The sequence below is a fragment of the Pteronotus mesoamericanus genome, unplaced genomic scaffold, assembly GCF_021234165.1.
Source record: "Pteronotus mesoamericanus isolate MK-2021 breed Mesoamerican mustached bat unplaced genomic scaffold, CSHL_Meso_final contig_116, whole genome shotgun sequence".
Taxonomy (NCBI): domain Eukaryota; kingdom Metazoa; phylum Chordata; class Mammalia; order Chiroptera; family Mormoopidae; genus Pteronotus; species Pteronotus mesoamericanus.
This window is the reverse complement of record NW_026555027.1, coordinates 10,881,086-10,908,135: the sequence shown is the minus strand read 5'-3', so window position 1 is coordinate 10,908,135 and position 27,050 is coordinate 10,881,086. Positions and strand designations below refer to the sequence as shown.

At 42.4% G+C, this 27,050-nt stretch overlaps 1 protein-coding gene across 1 annotated transcript in view; it reads left to right on the top strand.

The window, feature by feature from the left end:
* Positions 1-23,805, top strand: part of MCM3AP (minichromosome maintenance complex component 3 associated protein) — a 42,307-nt gene extending 18,502 nt beyond the window's left edge. Inside the window, exons 15-29 of the mRNA XM_054579324.1 lie at positions 3,740-3,871; positions 4,274-4,387; positions 5,914-6,066; positions 7,416-7,613; positions 9,498-9,566; positions 9,649-9,786; positions 11,362-11,512; positions 14,615-14,873; positions 15,090-15,187; positions 16,253-16,643; positions 17,754-18,011; positions 18,488-18,617; positions 20,192-20,395; positions 22,157-22,307; positions 23,547-23,805. Of these exons, the coding sequence (XP_054435299.1) occupies positions 3,740-3,871; positions 4,274-4,387; positions 5,914-6,066; positions 7,416-7,613; positions 9,498-9,566; positions 9,649-9,786; positions 11,362-11,512; positions 14,615-14,873; positions 15,090-15,187; positions 16,253-16,643; positions 17,754-18,011; positions 18,488-18,617; positions 20,192-20,395; positions 22,157-22,307; positions 23,547-23,702 (2,602 nt within the window). The 3' untranslated portion in view covers positions 23,703-23,805. The remainder of the gene's footprint in view (positions 1-3,739; positions 3,872-4,273; positions 4,388-5,913; positions 6,067-7,415; positions 7,614-9,497; positions 9,567-9,648; positions 9,787-11,361; positions 11,513-14,614; positions 14,874-15,089; positions 15,188-16,252; positions 16,644-17,753; positions 18,012-18,487; positions 18,618-20,191; positions 20,396-22,156; positions 22,308-23,546) is intronic.
* The last annotated feature ends 3,245 nt before the right edge of the window (positions 23,806-27,050 follow it).

Below are 27,050 nucleotides of genomic sequence, written 5' to 3'. Positions count from 1 at the left end.
TACTCAAAGGAGACATGGGGCGGTGAACATACAATAAAATATATAGATAATATATTACAGAATTGCACCCTTGAAACCTATATAATTTTATTAACCAGTGTTACCCCAATAAATAAATATTCAGAGGCCTGCCCTCCGCCCAAATTAAACATATTCACTTTGTTTGATCTTGGATTAAGTTTCAGTTTATAAATTTGACAGATTAAAATCCTTTTAAACATTTTATGCCATTTGCATTTTACACCATGGCAAAATTTCCTTAGATATACAAATTTTATATGTTAGATTTTGTCTAATACTTAAAATATTTAGTCTTAATAAATTTAATAATCAAAACATTTCCTTTCTAAAAATTTTTACTTATTTTTAGAGAAAGGGAGAGAAACATACATCAGTTGCCTCTCATGTACCCCCAAATGGGAACCTCACAGGCAACCCAGGCATGTGCTCTGACTGGGAATCGAACTGGCAACCCTTTGGTTTGCAGGCCGGCACTCAATCCACTGAGCCATACCAGCCAGGGCTAATAATCAAAATATTTCTAAGCTCTTAAGCAACTTTTGTAAAGCTGATTAAAATCTAATAAATTTAGTAAGTCAGACTTTAAGAATTTCCACAATCCTAGTACATAATAAAAGTGACACAACAATAAAGTATATTTCCCCTGTAAACCAAAAGATCGAGGGTTTAATTCCTATTTGGGGCATGTACAGGGAGCAACTGATAAATGTTTCTCTCACTTGGCTGTTTTTCTCTCTCTTCTCTCTCTGTGGAATAAGAAAAGTATATTTCACCTGTATAAATATAGATTACACAAGAGGATCAATCTTTTTGATAGATTTGATTCATTTTTTTAATACTGGAGTTAAATACATACTTTCTTTAAAAATTGAAACAAAATTATTAGAGAGAAATGTCAGTTTATTGTTCCACTTATTTATCCATTCATTGGTTGATTCTTATATGTGCCCTGATGGGGGATTGAACCCATACCGTGATATATCAGGACTGATGCTCTAACCAAATGAGCTACATGGTTAGGGCTACACATACTTTCTTGATGGAACTACATATAAATGATTTTCATGGGCGTAATTTTTTTTTATTGTGGTAAAATATACGTAACAGAATTGATCATTTTAACCAATTTTAAGTATACTTGTACTATTCAATGGCAGTAAGTACATTAACAAAGTTGTGTATCCCTCATCACTGTCTATATCCAGAGCTTTTTCATCATCCCAAATCTATACTCATTAAACAGTAATTGGCCATTTTTCTCTTTCCCCAGCCTCTGGTAACCTCCCTTCTACTTCCTGTCTTTATGAATTTGCCCATTTTAGGTACCTCATATAAGTGCAATCATAACAGTATTTGTTGTTTTGTGTCCAATTTTTTCAGACACAAAAATGTCTTTAAGTTTCATCTATGTTGTAGCATGTATTACTATTCTTTTTTTTTATGACTGAGTAGTATGCCATTAAATATATATACACACAAACACATATACGAATATATACACCACATTTTTTTTCATCTGTTGATGAACACTTGAGTTGTTTCTACCTTTTGACTATTGTGAATAATGATACTACGAACATGGGTGTACAAATAACTGAGTCTCTGCTCTTAGTTCTTATGGGTATATGACTAGGGGTGGAATTGCTGGGTTATACAATCTATTTTTAATTTTTTTGAAGAACTGCCCAACTATTTTCCATAGTGGCTGCACCATTTTACATTTTCACCAGAAACGCACAAGGGTTCCAATTTTCTATGTTCTTGCCAACACATGGTATCGTGTGTGTGTGTGTGTGTGTGTGTGTGTGTGTGTGTAATAACCATGATAATGGGTATGAAATGGTATCTGGTAGTTTTGATTTGCATTTCCCTAATGACTAAGGATGTTGAGCAGCCTTTTTTCATGTGTTTATTGGCCATTCATCTATCTCCTTTGGAGAAATGTGTATTCAGGTCCTTCGGCCATATTTGAATTGTGTGTGTGTGTATGTGTTTTTAGTTGTAGTTCTTTTTATATTCTGGCTATTAATTCCTTATCAGGTAGATGATTTGCAAATATTTTTTCCTCTTCTGTGGATTATCTTTTCATGCTCTTGATAGTTTCCTTTGATGCACAAAAGTTTTAAATGTTTATGTAGTCTAATTTATTTTTCCTTTTATTGTTTGTACTTTTGGTGTCAGCTATATCAAGAATCTTTGCTAACTCCAATGTTTTCAAGATTGCCCCTTAGGTTCTTCTAAGAGTTTTATAGCTTTAGCTCTTAAGTTTGGGTCTTTGATCCATTTTGATTTCATTCTTATATATGGTATAAGATAAGGGTCTAACACCATTCTTTTGTATGTGGGTGTCTAGCTTTCCCAGCACCAATTGTTAAAAAGACTGTCCTTTCCTCGTTGAATGGTCTTAGCACCTTTGTTGCAAATCAGTTTATCATCTTTGTGAGGGTTTACTTCTGGGCTCCTTATTATATTCATTGGCCTACATGTCTGTTTTTATGTTAGTACCACACTGTTTTGATTACTGTAGCATTGTAGTAAGTTTTATTAAGTTCTTAATTCACAGAGTGTGAGTCCTTCAACTTTGTTTCTCTTTTTCAAGATTGTTTTGCCACTTGACGTCCCTTGGAATTCCCTATGAATTTCAGGATGGATTTGTCTCTTTCTGTAAAAAATGCTTGTATGATTTTTATAGTGGTTACATTGAATCTGTAGATTGCTGTGGGTAGTGTTAACATCTGAACAATATTAAGCCTTCCAATTCATGAAATTAAGGCCATCCTTATTTTAGCAGTGCTTTGTAGTTTTTTATTATACAAGTCTTTCACCTCCATGGTTAAATTTAATTACTTTATTTCTTTTTGCAATTGTAAATGAAATTGTTAGTTTCATTTTCAGAATTTTCAGTGCTGGTGTATAAAAATGCCATTGATTTTTGTGTATTGATCCTTATATTCCAAACTTGCTGAACTTTTGCTTACAAGTTCTAATACGTTTTGAGTAATTCCTTAGGATTTCCTCTATATAAGATCCTGTCATCTGTAATAGGCATGGTTTTCTTCTTTCCAGTCAGGCCACATGTCTGGGTTGTGGGTCAGGTCCCAAGTTGGGGGCATGGGAGAGGCAGCTGATCCATGTATGGATCACATTGATGTTTCTCTACTTCTCTTTCTCCCTACTTTCCCCTCTTTCTAAAAAGTAAATAAATAAAATCTTTTAAAAAAAGAGTTAACTGTATTACATGTGCTGCTATTTTGTTCAGGATTTTTACATCAGTATCCATAGGGAGATTGGTTTGTAGTTTTCTTGTAAGGTCTTTGTCTGACTTTGGTATCAGATCAAAGCAATGCTGGCTTCATAGACATGTTAGAAAGTGTTGCGTCCTCTTCATTTTTTTTGGAGGGCTTGAGAAGGATTCGTGTTAGTGCTTCTTTAAAGGATGGGTGGAATTTATTAGTGAAGCCATCTGGCCATTGACTTTTCTTTGTTGTGAGAGGTTTTTGACTATTGACTCAATCACCTTACTAGTTGTAGATGTTGTTGGATTTTCTGTTTCTTCATGAGTCAGTTTTGATAGATTACATGTTTCTAGCCATAGGTTTATATTTTATACTAAAAGCCAAGTAAGTTTTTTCCCTTGCCAGAGTTAGAAGTTTAGTTATGCAGTTTGCTTGACTTTTATTTATTTATTTAGAATGATAACCCATTTTGCTCTGTCTAGTTTTTCCAATGCTGCAATGGAGGAATTGTTAACAGCTGAAACCACAGGCATTTTGAGACACATTGCGGTTGAAGAAATGACTAAGGAAAAAGAGCGCAAGGAGGAGGAGAGGCGGCAGGCTGAAGAGGAGAGGTGAGTGTGCCTCGTTCTTGCAGTGCATGTAGGGTCAGAGTGTGTGAACACAGTAGAGAACCCAAATGGGCCTAGGATGCTCTTGCTGTTGTCCACTGCATCAGACCGAGGCTCACCTAGTGCCCTCATGCACTTCAGCCGAGGGAGTGGGTAGGGGTCTTGAGGCTCTACCCACCTCGTGAACAGCAGCTTCTCCCCATTGGGAGATGGGGAGGGTGGTGGTCAAGGGGGCTGGAGTTGGGGGGCAGCTGTGTGGTGTGTCTGCTGGGGTCAGACGGTTAGGCCTACGGACTCAGGCAACACAACTCAAAAACCCACCCGTGAGATCATGGAATGTGATGGCACCGCTTATTTTTATTCTTGAACATTACCCTTGTGTTTTTTCTTCTAAAAAATCCTTAGGTTGAAACAAGAAAGAGAACTCCTGTTAACTCAGATGAGTCAGAGCCTGGCTGCAGAGCTGACAGAACTGGTGGTGATGGAATGTGTGAGGAATACCTGCTCTCAGGAGTTGAAGTGAGTGAAGTGCTGGGTTCTGCCATGTGAGAGGAGTGATCTGGCAGGAGGGAGGAGGGTCATTTAGGCACTGTGGTCAGGCTGGTGCAGCTCAGGGTAGCTGGGTTTCACTTTGACAAGGAGCATACATATCTTTTGAATAGCTAAACATTGGAGCGCTGTCCCTATATGTGTGTTTCCTCCAGAGAGGGCCTCATTTTCATTCTTATCATTGTGGGCCCTGCACTGGGCATGGGGATGTGTCTGCTAAAGGATTTACTGGTAGTGTCCATACCAGATTACTTACTGTTAGTTTTTCTCAAGTAGGAGATCCTTCCCTCTCTCTTTTTTATAATCCTCACCCAGGTTATGTTTATTAATTTTAGAGAGAGAGGAAGGGTGAGGGAGAGAGAGAAACATTGATTGATCACCTCCCATATGAGCTCTGACCAGGGATTGAATCTGTAACCTAAGTATGTGCCCTGACTGGGGATCTAACCCACAACCTTTTGGTGTACAGGACAAAGCTCCAACCAACTGAGCCACCCAGCCTGGGCAGAAGACCCTTCTCTTGTTTCATATGTTAAAATATTTCTTGGAGCTCTCTCACTTAGGAACTTTATTGATTTCCATGCCAAGCTTCAGGGAAGACAGAGAGTCAGTTGTGCAGGGAAATCTGCCCTCATGCTTAAGCTCCCTGAGATAGCCCCGAAGGTGACAGATTACTTAGTACTGACCACAGCTCCCATTGCAGATGGGGAACAGAGCCGGAAGGCAGAGGTGTGTTGTTTAATTAATGTTTCTTTCTATCTCTATTAATTGGGAATCTATTTCCATATTTATTATAAGTAAGAGACTTCACAAATGATGCATATATGTCTGTTCTTAATCCCAGGAAGGGAAGTTAGGAGTTAAGTAAACCCAGGACTCATTGATGTGCAGGTAACATGCTGTTCTCCTTGGTTCCAGGAGACTAAGGCTGCAACTCACCCAAGAGGGTGGCTATTGAAAATGGGTCTTGCTTTTTTAAGTATCTTTGGTTTTGTGACTAAATATATTTGATAAAGTCTTCTTTGTTCCCTTGGCTGATAGAATTTTGTTATAAAAATCTCCTATCGCTACTGGTTTATTTGAGGGCTACTGCTGTATGACCACAGGCTGCCAGTTATCATGTAATTGAGACACTTTTAACTGCAAACAGCAAATATTGCTGAGAAGATGTCTTAATGCTCATTTAAAAACTAAAATTTCCAACCATTTTATTAAGATAAAGGTTTATTTCTGGACTATTTCCAAGGGCCCCATTGGACCTGTATTCTAGTGCCATGTACCACTCTTGCTTTTTTATTTTCTTATGTTTGTTGTATGGTGATTATTTTCAGATGGCTATTACATTAAGTAAATGAAAATCTTAAAGCTTCTCTTGCAGCAAAGATGTAATTACATTTCAATGTAAAGGACAGGGACTCTTACACTTGTAAAGGCAAGCCCTCAGAGTGCGTGAGCCCTGGGTGCAATGTCTCCCATGTGATGGCCCTGTTCCCTAGGAGTGCAGTGGAGACAGACCGGAAGATCCGTATGGCCCGTTGCTGTGAGGTTGTCTGTGCCCACTTGGTGGACTTATTTCTCGGGGAGGAGATTTTCCAGACTGCAAAGGAGACCCTCCAGGAACTTCAGTGCTACTGCAAGTATCTTCAGAGGTGAGTCATATGTCCTTACAGATTAAAATTCATGCACACAGGAGTCTTTTTACAAAGATTATACTTTAAGAAATCATCATTTATGCACGTGCACACACACAGGTAACACATTCTTTCCTAAAGGGTATAAAGTAAGGATATAAGTAAGGAATTAGATTTGGGGGCGGGGGGTAGTTCTGTGTTTTAATAAATATTTATAGGTTTCTTTCTGTTGTTTACTCTTTGCACTAGACACGAGGAGATGGCCATAAACAAGCCAAGCAAATTAGAGCTACCTGCAAAACATAATTTATACTGAAAAAAGCAATCCTTAAGGAAATGTATACAACATATGAGCAATGTATATTCAAATAGATTGTTTTGGGTTTATATGTAGTAGTATAACCCTAAAAAAAAGAAGGAGCATGATGAACATGCTCTCAGCATAGTTGTTCCTTTTTGGAATGAGAGGGCGTGTGAGTAAGCAGGGTCCACAGGCATCCTGGGCACTGTTTCTCAGCTGGATGGAAGGATGTGGGTGTTTGACTCATCATTAATCTTTAAACTGGGCATATATGTGTTATGTATTTTATATGATATTTCAGTTTATGAAAAATTTAAAATAAGTAATAGTGTTCTTAGTAGTTGCAACCATATGAAAAAGAACACAGTGAGCAATGAGTCTCCATTCCATGAGAGACTCCATCTTCCTCCTCAGAAGCAGCTGCCGTGTGTGTACCCACCAGACACCTTTGGTCGTTTTTTGTGGTTCATAGCATAGCTGGGAGCATGTTCCCAGCTCTGTTCCCAGCCATTCTTTCCTCCATTTGCCAGGAGGTGGAGACCTGATCACAGCAGCATGTTAGCTTTCCCAATTGTCAGTGGCAACGTAAATGACCCACTTGGCCCCTGTGGATGGACTTTCACATGAATTTCTCTCTTTAGCTCTGACAAAGAGTACTGCAGTAAACATCCTTGTACATGCAGTGCTCATGTGTCTAGAGATAAATTCCCATCAGTGGCGTTTGCTGGGTCAAAGGGTATATGTCCTTGTATTTCTATCCATATTGCTAAACTGGTCCTCTAGAGGTCAGTATTAGCTCTTAAATTCAGTAACTTTTTTGCTCACCACCACTCATTTGCTGTCAGGCCTCTCCAATGCCTGAGTTTTTGTTTTTGTTTTTAAACTTTTTCCCCCTTGAGTTTTAATTCTGACTAATTTCTTAGTTTGAGGACTATTGCTGAAAAATACCTAACTTATTGCCAAAAAATGTGTTCCTGTGTTAATGGTGTCAGAGTGTATTTTTTGTATATGTACCTGTGGTGAGCCTTTAACACACCCAATGTTGATATGTTGGTGTGTCCTGCAGGTGGAGGGACGCTGTTGTAGCCCGGAAGAAGCTGAGGCGCCAGATGCGGGCCTTCCCTGCAGCGCCCTGCTGTGTGGATGTGAACGATCGGCTGATGGCACTGGTGCCTAGTGCTGAGTGTCCCATTGCTGAGGAGAATCTGGCCAAGGGCCTCCTGGACCTGGGCCACGCAGGGAAAGTGGGCATCTCCTGTACCAGGTCAGTGCGCAGCTTGCCGCAGCACATCCTAAGTCCTCCCCTGCCCCACCTGTGTCTTTGGAGGCAAGATAGATTCAGAATGTGAAGACAGATGCGGGACTCGCTGTTGCAGGTGATCTTTCCCTCCAGTTCTGTACATGTGGTTGCTCTGCCTGCTTTGATTTATATGCCTTTTCCCATTAAAAACTCGGGGTCCTGATAATTGAATTTCAGTTGGAACCACCTGTTTTTCCCTTGGTTTTCTGGTTTAAGAATATACCACATCCATTCTCATGGGTAGAGCCAGAGGTCCATGTGGGTCACTCCCACTTCCGCTTCCTTTTTCCCGTGCTTCCACGTCATTTCTGCCATTGTCTTGTTCACGCCACTCACACCTGCTTCCTCTGTCTTCTGCAGCAGCATTTTAGTGACTTTACCTCCCATCCTCCAGTTTCTCCTCTCACGGGCTCCCTCCTGTGCCCCATTGGTATGCCCCGCCCCCTCCCCCCGCTGCTGTTTCTCCCAGTCTCTGTGAGCAAGTGCAGCTCCTCGAGGCCCTGCCTAGGTCTTTGCTTGAGCAATCCAGTGCTAGCCATGCAGGGCTCAGCCTCTCTCTTGAGGCCATGCCAGTGTCACCTGTTGAGAAGGGCCACCCAGTGGGGAGCCCAAGAGAAGACAACATGGAGGGGCTGCAGCAGTGCACCTTCTGGGTCTTGTGGCAGTTTCTTGTGGCAGTTTCTCGTCTTCCCCTGGACTGTCATCGGACATTTTTTCTGAAAACCATCTCCAGGGTTTCATTTGGTTCCAACAAATTGTCAGTTGCCTGGATTCCTGAGGCCCCATTCCTGCATCTGTAAGTGGGGTGGGTGATGGCTCCCTGTGTGTGGTCAGGGCGTCTAGGCTCCTCTTTGACCCATGGCAGTCTTGGGACAGGCCTAGCCTCTTCCCAGAGTTGTGGCTGCTTCCTCTGTCCTCTTCCGCACCCCGACATGGCCCCCTGCCCTAACAGTCTTTTGCTGTCCTTCATGTGACAACTCCCCTCTTGCATCTACAGCCGAGATGCCTGTATCCTGTACCCCAGACTCCTGTATCCAGTTCCCAGCCCAGCGTGAGAACCTAATCCTCACCCAGCCTGCCCCACTCAGGGCCTTCCCTGGCTCACAGGATGCCAGCCTGTCCTCCCTGGGCTTAGGTCATGCACCTGAACTCAGACCCATCATCATGGAGCACTGCCTTCACCACCTCTGCTGCCAGCCTGTCTGCCTGACGGCTTCCATTCTTGACCCCTACACCCTGGTGTCCTCACCACCACTGTTGAGTCAGGTCACCTTATGTCTCTAGTTGAAGTCTGTTTGCGGCTCTCTTGAGTCCTTGCATGGCAGCCCTTGCCACCCTCCCCCCGCCCCCCACTGCTCTCCCCGTGCTCATGCTCTGTACACAGACCCACTCCTGCCTTCTCATGGCCATCCCTTCTCCCTGTCCCCCCAGAAATTGTCATGCTCTTTCCCCTTATTTCCTTTAGGCCTTTGCTCGCATATCACTTCTCTGACCACTCTCTGTGAGACTCCAGCACGCCCACACACCTACCATGCCATCCTCTTGCAGAGGCGTGTCTCTCCCCATGACAGCAGGAATTTTATGTTTACCACTATCCCTCATGACTGGCACATGATAGATACTGCTTGATATATGTGGAATGAACACGTCCTTCAGTATCAGAAAAAGTTTCCTTTTTCTTCTAAGTATTTCTCCTAAGTAAATAAATCTCCTAAGTATTTCCCACCTGGAAATACTTACTAACTAGCTACTTTTTACAGAAAACATTAGTAAGTCCTTATCGGGTTCCTTCCATGGGCACTTTGCTGGCCTTGTGTAGACACAGTGTTGTTCTCCCTTTCTTCGTAGGCTGAGGTGGCTCAGGAACAAGACCGCGCACCAGTTGAAGGTTCAGCACTTCTACCAGCAGCTGCTGAGGTCTGTCATGTCCCCACTGTGCATGCTGCTTCTTCCCTGGAGCCCAACCATCAACTCACCTGCCGTGTTCTGTTCCTTCCAGTGATGCAGCATGGGCCCCTTTGGACTTGCCTTCCCTCGTGGCTGAGCACCTCCCTGGTAGAAGGGAGCACATGTTTTGGAAGCTGGTGTTGGTGTTGCCCGACTGTGGAGAAGAACAGTCCCCAGAGAGTCCTGGCAGGTCAGGGCTTCACTCTAGGGGTTTGACACTGAGAAAGCACCTGGGGAGATGGAGTGACTTCTCCTGAGAGTGTTGGGCAGTGGAGCAACGTGGGGCAGCTGGGGTGTCATAGCAGTGTGTCCCCCTAACGCAAGGTGGGAACACTGGTGTGTAGGTTTACGCTTTGGTGCTTAACATTTGCAGTCTGTTTTGTTTGTGATTTGAAGTTGACACATCAGATTATTTAAATTTCTATTCTGTAAACTTGGCAATAGTCTGTCCAAATGCATTTCAGAGTTGATTGTCATTTAAAGTATGTTAAGGTGTGTTAGAATCCGCTTCATTTTAGAGTCCCGGGAAACAGAGTACAGTTTGCTTATAGTTCCATTTTTTTTTTTCCTAAGGGAAAAAACTCTTGCATTTTTAAAAAGAAATCCAGGAAATTATTTCTTATAACCAAATCATTTCCATTCTTTTAAAGCAACTGTAAAACATGTTACTTTTTATTTTTTAACAGCTTTATTGAGAGATAATTCACATATCAATTTCACCCATTTAAAGTGTCCATTTCACTGGTTTTTAGTATATTCACAGAGCTGTACAGCCATCACTGTGATCTAATTCCAGAACATCACTTAAAAGGAAATTCCATATCTATTAGCAGTGACTCTCCATTGCTCCCTTCCTTCAGTCCCTGGCAGCCACTAACCTGCTTTCTGTGTGCATTTGCCTGTTCTGGACATCCCGTATAAATGGAATCATACAGCATGTGGTATTTATGACTGGCTTCTTTCACTCAACAAAATGTTTACGAGGTTCATTCATGTTATAGTGAATGTATCAGTCCTTTTTGAGTGTGTGTGGCTGTATAACATTCCATGGAATGAATATGTATCACATTTTATTTGTTCGTTAGTTGATGGGCATATTTGGGTTGTTTTCATTTTTGTGTTAAGTGTTTTTGTGGCCATATATTAATAAGTCTCTTGGTTATATACCTAGGTTAATTGCTAGGTTATGTGGTAACTCTGTGGTTAAGTCTTTGAATATTTGCTGAACTGTTTTCCATAGTTGCTGTATACTTTTACTTCCTATCAGCAATATATATAGATATTAAGTTCTGAACACATTGCTTTTTAAGTAGGAACACAGGTAGGCCAAGATAGCTGAGCAAAGATGAGAATTTGTGGTGTTTAAAAAGTATTTAAATGATTCATTTCTTAAAATAGCTGTCTTTTGATTTGCTCATGCATTAGGAAATGTATGTCCCAAGAATCCTTAAGGTCTCGTGACTGAGAAATTTGAAACTATAAAACACTTGTATTTTAAATTTTAAGGATCTTTTCTATTGCTCAAAGTCTTTTCTTAGTGCTTTAGAATCTTAAATCACATTAAAATGAATCAGTTCCATGAGCGCCCTCTTCTCTCACCCAAATAAAGAACCCAGTAGAATTTTGTTCAGATCAATTTTATACTAAAATTTATATCTATGGACCTACATCTGTGTGATATTTCTCCAACTTCTTTTCCTGAAAATCTTTATAGTTTAGATTTAGAATTGGATTCTTCAAGTGTTGTTTTTTTTTTTATTAACAGAATTCTAGCAAATTGGTTAAAAGTCAAGTTCATGGGAGGTGATAGCTCGGCTGACACATGCAGTGATGCAGGTGGGATTCAGACACTCACGCTGTTTAACGCGCTCAGCAGCAAAGGGAATCAGACAGTTTTTGTCAATGTGTGTATAAAGGTGAGTGACAATCACTTTGTGTATTTACTTCTGTGATTTTCTTATTTTCACTGACTCCCAAACATCACTAGAATTATAAATGCCTGAAGTGATTTTGAAAGAATGTGGGAGGCTCAGAAATAAGTGTCATATCTGTTCCTCCTTGTGTCTTGATGACATCTCATGGACTCCTGTTTGGTGTGAGATACCAGGCTAGAGTCTAGGAGCACAGTGAGCCTTTTAACTGTCCCTGATGATAGACCACTTTGAGAACTAAGTGAAAACTCAGAACCATCCTGACAAGTGTATAGATGAACCTATGCTTTTCTGCACATCATTCAGAAGTTCTGAACTCTATATCTGCCTCTGGTAATTAACCCAAGAGAGAGAAGAAACAGAGCATTCCACAAAAGTACAGTGACTGTTACATTTCACATGGTTGGTTAACTACTGACATATTTGTTAAAATAGCCTCCTGATACATCAGGTCTTAGCAAATTACTGATGGTTTTTAATTCTACTTGGTCTTCACTAAACTTGATCTCATTTACTAAGTAGATTCAATATTGGACATTTCAGGCTAGTTGTTTTTGCTTTGCATTCAGGTTGTCCTCAGTTTTCCATTACAAGTTCTATTTTTTTTTAAGTAGGTGTTTTTACAATATTCACCATAATTGATTCCCTGAGGTATTTTTGTTTAAATGAGAAGTTGTTTCCTCATTAGATTCAAACCTGTGTAAATGAATTTTAGATTTAAGTATATGTGTTCAGAAATAAAACCAGATGTTTATCTAACTTACTTGGAAGACAGCAGTGCAGGGCAGAACGTGTTTGCTTCAGTGTTGAACAGACTTGGTGTTGATAGCTGCTGCTCTGGCCAGCACTTTGAACCTGGGTATGGTACCTTTCATGATGTGGTGACCAGAGTCTCCTGAGTACTAGCTGGGCTGCATGCTCAGAGGAGGGCTTGGTGAAAGTCAGCTCTCCCCCATGTACTGACTTGAAGGCTTATATTGCCCAGGCTTCTCTTCTTCCTAACCAAATCCCCTTCATGGCTTGCCCTGGTCACCAGCATGTGACACTCCAGTTCATGTCTCTTCTGTCCTCAGAACTTCTTCAAATTGAAGTTTGGTTATAGGAGTTTGTTTCTTTTGTTATTCCACGTTATATTACCTCATTTAGTGGGGTCATGTGATGGCTATGTGACTGCTATATCCCAGAACCAGCAAGTGTTCTGTGAGTACATTTTCTTATTTTTTCTGCAAATAATAGTTGCCTTGTTTTTTCACTTATGTAGTCTTCTCTGTTTCTCTCAATTTTTACCCAAATATGCCACCAGATGGGCAGTATATATTCTAGTAGAGTTTTCCAAACGCTCTGTCACTTCTCCTTATCTTCCCTCTAAGAAAGTGCCTTCTCTTGCTCCTCTGTGGGCTGATAGGGTGTCCCAGGGTGTGGCTGCCACTGGGCCTCCATACTGATAGGGTCCTGCTCCTCCACCTGTAACTGCTGACTTGGGTAAATTCCTTGTGCCTTTGTGCCACCTGTGGATGGATACTCTTACTTATGGGAAACTGGGGCTCAGAGAACTTAAAATTGCCCTAGGTCATGTAGGTTGAGAATGAAGTGAATAGTAATTTCCCTTTCAGTTTTACTTCCCTGTCACCTAGCATGCAGTGTTGCTGTTGAGATGTCTGAGATTATTCTTGTTTCTTTTTCTGTGGCCTGGTTTTATTTCTCTTCAGAAGCTTGCTCTCTGTCCCATGATTCTGAAAATCCATTTGGGTGTGCCTGGTGCTGACTTCCTGCACTCAATGTGCTGGGCTTGCAGGTCCTTGCAGGCTGCAGGCTTTTGTTTTGCATCTGGGATGTTTTTGCATCTTTTACATGTGCTTTTCTTCTCTTTTTTCCTGTTCTCTCCTCAACCTCTGTTAGACATATACATGTTGGATCTCCTCAGGTGGTCCTGTGAGCTTCTTATCCTTTCTATCCTGCTTTTTTATATTGTGTTCTGAAGGATTTCCTTGACTTTATATTCAAATATCCTATCGACATTTTTATTCCATATATATTATTCATTTCCTTTTCTTATCCTCATTTGATATTTCACTTTGCAACTATTTTTTGGATGTATGACCTAATGTCTCTGAGGAAATTAGGATTTTTTCTAAGTTTTCTTATGTTCTATGCATTATCTGTTCCCTTTGGGTTTCTTTTTCTCTGTAATTATAGTCTCTTATGTTGGAGGCTCTCCTCAGACAGCTTGTTTGAGTCTGTCTGCCATATACCTGAGTGAGGCCCTAAAAGGCTGGCCACAAATTCTGTATTTAGGGTGGGGTGGAGGGTAACAATGGCAGCCATCCTTTTCTGGGGGACCTCTAAATGTCAGGACCTGCGTATTTGTTCCCTGGGCTGTTCAGTTTCTCTGGGCGGGCCTCATCGTGTCTCCTGCAGCAGCTGCTGGTGCTCTCAGTGTAAGGTCGGGGGTAGCCAGTGCCAAGTACCTTCCACTGTGTCCGGGGATGCTTCTGTATCTGGATCTTCTCAGGATGGGACAGACCCCTGCCTAGGATACATGTTTTACTTAAAGGCCACCTGCAGATGGGTTTCACCAGAAGTTTCCTTAATGACCTGTAGGGCCACTGCCCCGTTTGTGACTCATCCCCTCAGGTCCTGAACCTGGTCTCTGGCTCTTGGTGCCACAAAGCATAGATGCTGTGGGCTTTTGCATGCTCAGCTAGCCTAGGTCCTTTCACACCATGTCTGTAGCCCCTCAGGTGTAGCTTCCTCTGCTTCCCCAACCCAGAGATTGTCTCCATCTCCACACTATTTTCTAGAAATGGGTTGCTGATGGCTTGTTTTTCCCCCTTTTTACCATTATGGGCTTAATAGTTTTTACGACTGTTTAAGTGTAACTGTTAAGATGAAAGTAATGTGCTCAAACACAATTCTAGCTGGAGGCTGAATTATCTGTTGACCTGGCTGTTTCTGGTTCTAATTCATGGCCTTATTGAGGGAGGTTGGCCCAAAGTGCAGTGCAGTTTGCTGAGCTCTCTCTGGGGCTGATGTTTACTGTTGATTTCTCTTGGTGTATCTATCCTGATGGTCTGGGTCCTGTTCTAGGTAGCCCACGGTGCTCTGAGTGATGGTGCTCTTGATGCTGTGGAGACACAGAAGGAGCTTCTGGGAGCCAGTGGGCTCATGCTGCTGCTTTCTCCCAAATTGAAAGGCGAGGACATGGCAGAGGAAGACGTGTACTGGCTGTCCGCACTGTTGCAGCTCAAGCAGCTCCTACAGGCCAAGCCCTTCCAGCCTGCGCTGCCACTGGTGGTTCTCGTGCCCAGCCTGGGAGGGGACACCATGGAAAAGGAAGTGGAAGATGGTTTGTGAAGACTGTCTCGTTTATGAACCAGCATGTTCAATAAATGGGTCGAGCCCCGGGTCTGAGGAAGTGCTGGCAATGCGATGTCGGGAGTCAGGGGACAGCAGCCACTATGGTGACTGGGAGCAGGGCTGGGCGGGGTCTGTGAAGTGAGATGTATTCATTCATATGCAGACTGAGCAGAAGACAGGTGACTTCCATCTGTTTCTTTTCAAGGTCTGATGCTACAGGATTTGGTTTCAGCTAAGCTGATTTCAGATTATACTGTTCTTGAGATTCCTGATTCCATTAATGATTTACAAGGCACAAATAAGGTAAAGTTTCATCGTTTTTAAAGGTCCAACTGTGTATTTCAGTTTTTCCCTTAACGCTCTATTTTGAATTTCAGTTATATTGCTGCTTGCATTTTTAATTTTATTTTTGAAAGTTAACCTTTTAAAAATATAAGCAGAAATAAAAATAAAAGATAAAATTTTCCCATAGTCCTGCTATCTGAAAAAAATAAAATTGTTCATGTAATTTTTTTAGAGGAATTAGAGTTATGGATTTAAAATATGACCATTCATGTCCTATGTCTGAAGGTCAGATACATAAATTATTTTTATAGCGTGGTTGTTCTTGGACTATATGAAGAAATAATATTAGAAGTTTCCTTTAAAAATGTTATCAGAAGTTATGAGAAGTTTCCTTAAAAAAAGGAAGTCTGGTCCTGGCCAGGTGGCTCAGCTGGTTGGAGTGTTGTACTGTACACCAAAGGGCTGCAAATTCAATCCCCGGTCAGAGCACATACAAGAATCAACCAGTGAGTGCATAAATAAGTGGAACAACAAATTGATCTCTCTCTATCTCGCTCTCTCCCTCCCTGTCCCCCTTCCCCTTCCTCTCTAAAAAAAAAATCAATAAACATATACTCAGGAGAGGATTAAAAAAAAAATTCTGTGCTGAAGGGAAGAAGTGCCAGGAATTAAATAAAAAGTAACTATAGGAAGAAAGATAACTACAGGATGTGAAAACATCCAGGTTAGTCCTACTAAGAACTAGAAGATGTGTTTTCTTGTGTTTGTGGTGAAGAGATGTGGAAGGCTGGCTTCCTTCAGGCCTGAGCCCTTCCAGTGGGTGATCCCGCAGCCCCACCTTGGGGCAGGGTGGGACTCAGAACCCCTCTCCTAGGATCCCTGCTGTGTAGGTCTCCAGGGCCCTAGGAGGCCAAACTCCACTGCAGCAGAAGCTTTTGCTCCCCTTCCCAGCACAGTCGAGCAGCTGGCGCTCTGGTGGCACCCGCTGTGGCAGCTGTGGGTAGGGTCACCTTCAGGAAGCTCTTTCTGAAAAACCTCATGACTTGTTTAACCAAATCTTTTCCAACTCTCTTTGCTTCTCAGGTTTCTCAGGCTGTGCAGTGGCTGGTCTCCCACTGCCCCTGTGCCCTTGACCTTTCCTGCCAGACCCTCATACAATATGTGGAAGATGGTGTTAGCCGTGAGTTTAGTGGCCGATTTTTCCATGACAGAAGAGAGAGGCGGCTGGGGGGCCTGGCCTCACAGGAGCCTGGTGCCATCATTGAGTTGTTCAACAGTGTGCTATACTTTCTGGCTTCTGTGGTGTCCTCAGAGCAGCTCTGTGACCTGTCTTGGCCTGTCACTGAGTTTGCTGAGGCAGGGGGCAGCCAGCTGCTTCCTCACCTTCACTGGAATGCCCCGGAGCACCTGGCCTGGCTGAAACAGGCTGTGCTGGGCTTTCAGCTTCCACAGATGGACCTTCCACCCCCCGGGGGTAAGTGCTTGTGGTGAGGGGTGCTGGCTGGGGATGAGCATAGAGGCAGCTGAGATCATCCGTTTTTGTTCTTACTGCAGTGACAGTCTGGCAGGTATTGGGCACTGGTGTGAGGTTCTTACAACCTCCACTCTCTGCCCCCTTTCCCCATTCTGCGCCCACCTGCACCTGCCTTTGGGTTGAGGAGTCAGAATGAGCTAGGATTTTTGTAAAGTGACTGTTGGTGCTTTACCACCGCCAAAGTAGTCTGTGGGTGTCAGCTCACCCCTGGGAGGAAGGTGGCCTACGGTGTTGGGGGAGCAATAAACCCAAGGCCTGGAGTTTCTGAACGGATGGCAGGTCCCATCCTGCCTGCACCTCGGGGTATGGGGGTAAAGAGTATGGGGGCTGTGCAGTCCTGTTCCCACACTACCAGGTCTGCTTGGGCCACGGCACTCAGTGCTGACTGAAAGCCAGTGTTCCTTCTTTTATTAAGCCTCTGTTGTGGCTCTGTCTGCGCCAATTGAAGCCTTCGGGCTGTTCTGTTGAATTCATCAGGTCCCCTGGGCTGGTCATGGATACTGCTCCTTCCCTTGTTGATGCTGGTAAAAGGGAAAGAGGCTGTTTACTCCTCATGTGGCATAGCATGGGGCCCTCCCAGGGCCAGTTGCCGTTGGGCCACATGGGACACAGGCCTCAGGTGACCTTCTGAATTGCAGAATGTGGTCTTCAGTAGGTCTAACAGATGCTTATTACTGAAAGAACCCAAAGGAAAGCAAAGTATATAGTGCAAACCCTGTGTGCTGTGAGCTGTATCAGGGTTTCCTAAGAGTAGTCAAGACCTCATGTACCAACCTCACTTGGGTCTTTGTTAAAGTACAGATTCCTGGGTCTGTACAATCAGAGCCCCTAGGGAGGACCCTTAGTTGTGAGTTTTGTCTAGGGAGACTGGGTCCCTTCTTGGGACACGGGGGAAGAGATGCTTTTGCCTGAACAGTTATGGTTTATTGCATACAGACTCAACAACACAGTTACCTTCTCCTAAATTAATATAGAATGAGGAATATTTCATGTAGATTTCCACCTGTACTTTGGCCAAACCTCGTGACTTACAAGGTGCTTTCTCTCCAGCTCCCTGGCTTCCTGTGTGCTCCATGGTCATCCAGTATACCTCCCAGATCCCCAGCTCTCGCCAGACGCAGCCTGTCCTCCAGTCCCAGGTGGAGAACCTGCTCCGAAGAACATATGGCAGGTGGAAGAGCAAGAGCCCTTCCCCTGGCTTGGGGGCAGGGCCTTCTGTTGCTGAGATTCCCTGGGATGATGTCATTGCCTTGTGCATCAACCACAAGCTGAGGGACTGGACCCCCCCCAGGCTTCCTGTCACATCAGGTAGTTAGTGCCTATCTCTGTGGGGCCAGATCCTCATGAAACTTGACCGTTTTCAGCAAAGAAAGTTTATTTGATGTTTGTTCCTTTTCCTGTGGGTCATCAATCTTTCTTTCCTTAGGACTCCCTCCTTTAAGCCAGTGACTTGAGGGGACTTGTAAACATTGGGAAGAACCAAGACAGTTCCAGGAGAGACAGAACTCATCTCCCTGAAACGGGCCCCCTAGGCTGGCTCTAAGTTTGAGTCAATTTTGTAGCTATGAGTAGTTGTACTGACCAAACCACAGTCTGGGCATGAGCCTTTCTGAACCTTGAATGACCTATGGACAGTTGGAGCACGTTTGGCTCAAATGGGAGTCACGTAATTATTTGACTTTAATTAGAGGGGCTTGTCCTTAAATCAGTGAATATAAGCAAATGTGAGATGTTTACCTATTGCTTTTCTGATATTTTTTTCTTATTTGTTTGTATATTCTCAGAGGCACTGAGTGAAGATGGTCAGATATGTGTATACTTCTTTAAAAACCATTTGAAAATATATGATGTTCCTTTGTCGTGGGAACAAGCCAGAATGCAGACACAGAAGGAACTCCAGCTGCGTCAGGGGTGGTGAGATTTGTGTTCAGTGTGTGTTTCTGTCATCCTTCTACCCAAAAGAGCAAACTGTGTTGTTCTCTTCCAAGGTACACAGACAGAAATTCATATCCTATACACAGAATTGGACCCAGTCTGGTGTGGATAGATTCTGACATACTTGAAGAACAGATCATTCCCATGTAGTAGAAACTGTTCTTGGCCCCAAAAAGCAGCAAGCATCTCACTTTATTTATCAGATGAAACTGACTCTGAAATCATAATGTAACTGGGAGAGTGTAGACAAACGAAAGCTGACATCTCACAAACCTGGTTCAAATACACTAAATAAAATGTTGGGATGTGCAATCTTGCAATACATAAAAAATTTCACAGATAGGCTTTATCCCAGGATAAACAGTATCAACAAGAGAAATCTATTCATGTAATTTGGTGCCATAATAGAAAAATAAGTGATTATTTTAGTAGTTGTTGAAATGCTTTTCCTGAATTTATATCTATTCCTGTCCCCCAAAATTTATACTCATTCCTGATAAAATTTCTTATCAAACTTGGGTAAAAACTATTTTTGCTTGATAAGGCTATCTATCGTAAAACTGCCAAAAACAAATAAATTAGTTTGTTGGTAAAATGTTAGAGACATTGAAGTCAAAACCAGCCTGAGCTGCCCCTAATGTCACTGCTGTTTACTGTTGTCCTGGAAATCCTGCCCAGTATAGGGATACAGAAGGCATAAATATTGAAAGAAAGGAGAAACTGTCATTTCCAGACAGTAAAATTGTCAGTTCAAGGTAATCAACAAACCTTTAGAATCATTCAGAGTTCAGGAAGATGATTAGATAGATCAACCTACAATGTACAAAAAGCCTCTTTCATAGCAGCAACAAACCTGTAACACGAACATAGACTGACCAGAAGAGGTGCTAAACCCCTGTCAAGGGAACTCGGAGGTCCTAAATGTGCAAAGGAAACCTGAGTAAATGGGCAGGCTACCCTTGCTGATGGGAGAAACACAGTACTATAAAGTTAGGGCATTTCTAACAAAACCCAAAAATATGTAATAAAATTTATTAGGATGAGGAAATGTGTAGCAATTGTTGAGAATATTTTGAAAAAGAATAACAAGGCAGGCCTGCTCTGCCTGATGTCAAAACATAATAGTAAAGTTACATTAGGCGAGTGGATCTGAATAAAAAGTCCAGACACAACTATATGTGACAAAAGTACCATGCCAAATTAGTGGGGAGACATTAGTCAACAGACATTGGCATCTGTTTAGGAAAACTGTTCCACTATCTCTGTAAATATTAGTTCCAGAAGAACTTAACAGCTAACTATAAAAATAAGAACCTTGCTAGTAATAAGGGGCAATAGAGACCTTGAAAATCCAGGGATGGGAAGTAAAGCTCAGAGTAGGAATGCTCCAAGGCCTCCCTCTGAGCTCTCTGACAGAAGTGCTGACCATGACAGAAGCTGGGAGCAGGAAAGGGTGGGTCTCAGGCTCTGTCTGCACCCACATCTATCTACTGCTTGGGGAGTCCTTTCTCCTTCTTTCCTGACTATAAGCATTTCAAAACATGTACTTACAGTTTGGGAACAAAGACTCATCTTTCTGCAAACAAGTTTGCCACTCCATTTCTTCATGTGCACCTAAATGGGAAGAAGAGCTCAGAGCATGGCCGAGAGGGGCAGGTTCCCAGCACCGAGGATCTGATGCGTGGAGCCCCTGCCCAGGAGCTCCTGGCCCAGTGTCTGTCCAGCAGTCTGCTACTGGAGAAAGAGGAGAGCAAGAGGTGAAGCCCCGTTTCTTCTGCTCATGATGTCCTTAAGCTGCTTCATGCTTGAAAGTCATTCTTCCAACATTTCTCCCTGTCTTGGCCTCATTTCCCTCTCTAGTCTCCACCCTTGGGTTTCTGCTCTTTGTACAGTGAACTCCTCAGAAACAATGAGGAGTTCTAGTTCTCTTTTCCGGTCTTTCCTGTAGCCCCTTTCAGCCCCCCATGTCCACTTCAGTTGGGATCACAGCAGCCCCCACACAGCTGAACTGACCGTGAATCACAGTCCCTAGTACCATTCTACACCTTTGCTCCCTTCTTCCTGGCTCCCAGGATGCCCTTGGTCCCTCTCCTACCCCTCTGGCCATACTCCCTAGGCCACTTCTGCTAGTTCTACCTCTTCCCCCAACTGCCCACTCCTTCACTCTGTGGACCTTGCATCTGTGACATCTGTACTCCAGTTTCATGGATTGCTAAATATTCCAACAACTCCAGATATATATCTCAAACCTTGGGTTTTTGTCTGAACTCAAGATTAGAGTATCTTACTGCTTCTTGATAGCCATCTCAAAACTAACATCCCAAACCCAGTTTTCAGTTTCCCCCCAACAGTGGTCTTCTCAGTGGAAGGCAGATCCGTCCTTCTGGCTGCCCAGGCTCAATGCCTTGGAATCATCCCTCCACATCTAGTCCATCCACCAATCCTATTGGCTTTATTCAAAATATATTCGGAATTGAACAATTTTTTGCCATGGGCTGTAGTCTAGTCTCGGTTGACCCTATGTGAGCCTTTCAAGTGTGATGCAGAGGTCATATTACTCCTTTGCTCACAGCCTTCCAGTGGCTTCTCACTCTGATTCAAAGGCAAAATCCTTATGAGGTGGGCAAAGCTTTATGTGCTCTGCTTCCCATTTCCTTTCTGATCTCTGCTCCTTCCACATGCATGTAGTCAGGCCTCTGCACTCCTTGTTCCTTTTGTCTGGGACTCCACAGCCACCCCCTGATATCCCCATGGCTCACCTCGCACTCACTTCCAGTCTGTGCTCAAATGTCTTACTTCTTTGCAAGGCCCTCCTTGCCCTTCTCCCATCCCTCTCTGTCTCCATGTCTTTGCTTTGTCTTTCTGATCTTCAGACCACATTTACCTTGTAATGTGTCCCTTGTCTAGTCCCTCTGAGTATAAGCTGCTTAGACTTTTTCCTTGTCTGTTTTCAGTGCTGTATCCCTGGTACCTAGAATGGTGCCTAGTATTTATTGGGGTCTTGATGAATATGTGCTGGAAGAGTGAATGAATGAATCATTTCTAAAAGATTTTTCTAGGTCTGTATCCCTTAAGCAGCTGGATCAGATTGCCTTTCTTGAAAAGGCATTTGTATGAAGTGGATAGCTCTAGAATGTTCGGTGGCTGTGGGATATTATTTTGAGTTAATTTTAAACTATTAAGCAGCAGTCCATACATTTGGATAATCCATCAAGAGTTAAGAAATTCAAAATAAGCCAGAGAAAATGAAGCAAATGAGAGAATTATGAGTAATGTTAAGTAACATATAAAAACAATTGATTTTGGATAAATGCCACCTTTCTAATTAAGTATAAATTGGGTTTATAAATTAAAGATACTAATTTTTAAAAGTATGTTTTTGTTTAATTGATGTACAATTTAGTTCTATCTTTAGTAAAAAGCAAAGCTTTAAACCATTAAAAGTATATGTATATACATAGAGAGAGTAAAAGTGAATGACAGTTAAATTTTTACTTCCTAATGTTCAAATGTTTCAGGTTTGAAGATCAACTTCAGCAGTGGTTGAGTGAAGACTCAGGAGTATTTACGGATTCAACTTCCCTTCCCCTCTACCTTCCTCAGACTCTGGTGTCTCTGCCTCAGACCATTGAACCTGTAATTAAAACATCCACAACAACTAGTCCACAGGTGAGAAGATGGCTGGGATAAAAGCAATGATTGATTAATTGTTATGATGTTATGATGACCAATAAATGATTAGCTTAAATTAGCTTTTCTTAACCTGTCAGTTATAGAGGTCCAACTAATTCTGAGTTTCTGCTTGTGAAATGAATGAATAATAAAATTGAAACAGCTTCAGAACTGAACAAAACCTATCACTGTGCTGACATGCAGTAAGGGCTCAGGAGAGTAACATGTGATGACAGTCTTCTGTTTATGGATGTCCAAGTGTGGCATCGCCCAGACCTCCCTTTCTGGGATTATCTTTCCCTGAGGAAGTTAAGTTCACACAAGCCAAAGACCTCACCCAAGTGTGTTCAGCTAGTCAGTGGCAGAGCTTTTCAAAGCCAGACCTGACTTGCTCTAAAGCTCAAGGTCTTTCTAGTTTACCATCCTTTCTTCAGTGGAAAAAGAAGCAAAACCAGTGTTTTAATTACAGTGAGTCAATGCTGGACAGGTAAAAAGTATGTTCCTGGACCGGCTTTAGGAAGTCCTTCAATAGGAGAGAAAAGCAAACTAAGATGACATACTGTTTCTATTTATCAGTTTGATAGACAATTTTTCTGCCCTAAAGAAATTATTGCCCTGGCTGAGTGGCTCAGTTGGTTGGAGTTTTGCCCCCATACACCAAAAGGTTGCAGGTTTGATTGCCAGTCAGGACACATAGTACAGGTTGTGGGTTCAATCCCTGGTTGGGTCATTTATGAGAGACAACTGATCAGTGTTTCTCACATCGATGTTTCTCTCTCTCTTCCTCTCTGAAATCAATAAAAACTTATCCTTGGGTGAGGGGGAGAAAAGAAATTACTACATATGACAAAAAATTAATGTATTTTTTATTCACTGTAGCATTAATTATACTGCATAAAAGTCGAAATAAAGTCAATGTCCAAAGATGGGATTCTGGTTAAGCAATTACAGTACTATGATGGCCCCTGGAATGATATTTTATGAAAATGACTGACACTGAAAGTTGTTCATGATAGAGTCAGCAGAGAAACATTCCATGTGCAGCTGATACCAGCTGTATGTATATGTGCTGGAAGGGCCTGGAAAGATACTTGATAGATGCCAAGATGGGAGTTTGTTGAGTCCATCATGCCCCAGAGATTTCTAACATGAGCCTGATCTAGTGCCTTTAAAGAGAATATATCTTGGTTTATGGATATTCTAAAATTACCTTTAGTTTCTTTTTCATTTATATAGAATGAAAGGACAGGGGAACAACAGTTGTCAGAGGCAACAGGCACATCTCTGACTGAACGGCTGAAGCACCTGGAAAGACTTATCCGAAGTTCAAGAGAAGAGGAAGTTGCCTCCGAGCTCCATCTCTCAGCACTGCTGGACATGGTGGACATTTGAGCTGCACACTTGAGAGTGGGAGGGTGTCTCCAGAGGATTTTGTTTTTACTCAAAATAATCTTATTCTTGATGCTTGATGCACTGTTGGAAATGTGATTATTAATCATGCAAATAAAACATTGAATGTCTAAGGAGATCTCCCCCAGTTTTCAAAATGATAGGCTGTTTCCTCCTATGTAAATTCTTTGATATCATCTGTTTTCATGGTCGCAGACTGTCATCTACCAACATACTCTGAGGGAGTTTGCAGCTTACATTTCTGTGTTTTAACAAGTCCTCACTCATTGTCTGAGCGAAGTTGCAGTCCCAGAAGTGCCAGACATCAGTAATGCAGGCCCACCCAGCTCACATCTGAAAGAGCCAACGGTATATGTACCTAGCTCTCTTGAGGATCTGCATGGGGCATGTGCCTGAATTGGAAATGGGGGAACAAGGGGATTGGCTGGAAGTGACAGTAGTATTCCTGGAGAAGAATGCAGGGGTGTAGCTGGGGAGAGTACCTGAAGATGTGAAGAAAACTTGGAGGTGCCAGTTTGGTAGTATTGCCAAGTGAGAGTATAGGCCAGACCACAGAGAACCTTGCTGCCTTATTCTGAATGGTATGGGAGCATCCTAGGCAGAGTAGTGACTTGTCACATTTTCTTTTAAAAAATGACATGGGGAAGGTCAGCAACAGAAGGCAAGAAATCTTTTTCTATTTTCATTCTTTTTATCCTTACCCAAGGACATTTTTTCCTTGCTTTTTAGAAAAGAGGAAGGGAGAGAGAAACATCAATGTGATAGAAGCATCAATCAGTTGCATCCCATAGATGCATGGACTGAAGTTTGCACATAGCTGGACCGGGGACCGAAACCGCACCTCTTTGGTTACAGGACAATACTCCATCCACCTGAGCCACATTGGCCAGGGCTGTTGCTGGAAGTTTTTAAAGATTGTTTCTGTCCCTGGTGTTCTTGACTTTCTCAACAACATGCTTGGATGTGTTTGTTGGTCACCCTCTCCTACTTCCCATCCAATTTATTATGCCGAACACTTAGTAGTACTTTTTTCCAGTAGTTAACTGGTGTGTGACAAACTACCCTAAATGCAGTAGCTTAAATTTAGGAAGGATTCAGCTGGGTAGCTTTTTCTTGGGATCTCTCAACGTGTTTGCAGTCAGGTATTGATTGGGGTTGCAGTCATCTGAACGCTTGACAAGGCTGGATGCCCAAGACAGCTTGCTCATATGGCTGGCAGGTGGTGATGCACTGTTGGCTGGAGGCTCAACTGTGGCTTTCAACCCAAGTGGCTATATGTCACCTCACCATGTGGCTTGGCTCCTCAAGATGTCCTCAGCACAGTTGGACTTCTTAAATGGGATATTAGAACTTCAGGTGCAAGTGCTCCAGTGAGCGAAAATGTAAGTCCAGCTTTAAAAAACTCATGCAGGATCACTTCCACTGCATTATATTGGTTACAAGCATCTGATTACAGATTTAAGGGACAGAGCATAGATTCCATTTCTCAATGGGAATGAATGTTAAGACCACATTTTTGAAAAACATGAGATGAGGGGTGTTGGAGGGATCTTTAGAAAACAATCTGCCATACTTTTTCAATCTCGATAATTGTCCACCCATTTTGGGAATTTTTTGAAATTACCATATTCATCCCATCCACTATTTCCCTTTGGAATTCCTAATATTCAGATGATTGACATGCAGATTGATCTAATTTTCTCTCTCTCCCATTTTTTGTATCCTTTTTATGCTACTACCCTAAAGTTTTTCTTTTATCTTCCTAGTCTTGTAACTTTTAATATTTGCTGTCATTTTTTTAAATTTCTGAGTTTTTTTTTCTTTAATGTTTCTTAGAAAATCCTGTTCATTTATTCATTATATACTTTTGGAGAATTTATGTCAGGCTCTATTTCAAGTGCTGGGGATAGAGCAACAAAACAAATTTCAGCCCTCATGAGGCTTATAATTTACAGGAGAGCTAGTCAATGAACAAGAAAAATATGCAAAACATTTGGTATGCTAATTGGTGATAAGCATGGAGATGAGTAAGGCAGAGAAGGAAAGTGTGTCAGGCGGTTTCATTATGCAACATTCTATCTGTTTTGTCAAAGTCCTCTTCTATACCTTGCATCCTCTCCATTTCTCAAAATTTACATTTTCTGTGTGTTTTGTTGTTTTTCATGGTAGAAGTTTTCCTCAAATCTGACTCATGTTGACGATGGGGCTCAGAGGAGCTTGTTGGAAGCTCTGTGTAAACATACAGTCTGCCTGATGATAGGCTTTCCCGCTTTTCCACTGGGTTCCAGCTACTAGTGTGTGCAGGTCGTTTTTGGGTGTATTTACTCCAGAGAAATCCTCTTCCTACTGCCTGAAGCCATATGGCTGAGTGGGAGAAGTGGGACTCAGCTCCCATATGTGTAGACTCTCTCAACTTCCCTGCTTTCAGTGGCCTTCAGCTATGCCTCGTGCTTGAGTTCATATCTGTTCTGGCTCAACTGCTGCAGGCTTCCACCCACGTAAAGAAAAGGATATATGTCACAGTGCTCTTTACTCAAACTATACTACTTCAACTTATGCACCTTACTAGGGTTCATTGGCAAGAATGGTCTCTTGATGGCTTCACCCCAACACAGGTTTCAGCCTTCTCTGGCTTGCTAAGTCAGTTATCGCTACTTATATTCCTTGCCTTTATAATTTTGTTGACCTCATCTTTTGCTACCCTCTCCTGTTCTTTCACTGTGAGTTTTTATATCTTTTATTACTTCATGTAAGTAGGATTTCAGTGGGAAGTGGAAGTCAATGACTGCTCTCAGTATGACATGTTTAACTGGAATCCATGCCTCCCTGCCTCCCCAGCCCCCCCACTTTTTAGAACTCTCTCATGGGGCCGAATCTAATTAATTATCAGGCTTCATTTTACAGTTCCACCAAAACTGCACAGATCACCATGGTTTGTACTTGGCTTCCCTGACTCCATATCCCAATTTTGTTCTCCTCTCTTTTCTGGATACTCTTTCTCCTCTAGATTGTAAGCTCTTGGTGCCCTGCAGCTCATCCTGGAAAATTTTCTCTTTGGAATACTCCCTAGTTGATTTCATCCAATCAGGTTTTCAAACATTACCTGAAACCCAATGACCCAAATTGCTCACTCTAGCCTTGTCCTCTCTCCAGAACACCAGCTAACTCAATATATCCACTTGAATGTCTAATGGGCATCTGTCTGTTGGGAAACACCCGGCCTGGTTTCAGAAACTGTAACCCTGCCAACACGCTGGAGGGCCCCAAGGCTGGAGATAATCAGGAGGCCTTGGAGAAACAGGCTCCTGAGGAGACTTGGCCTGTCCCCTG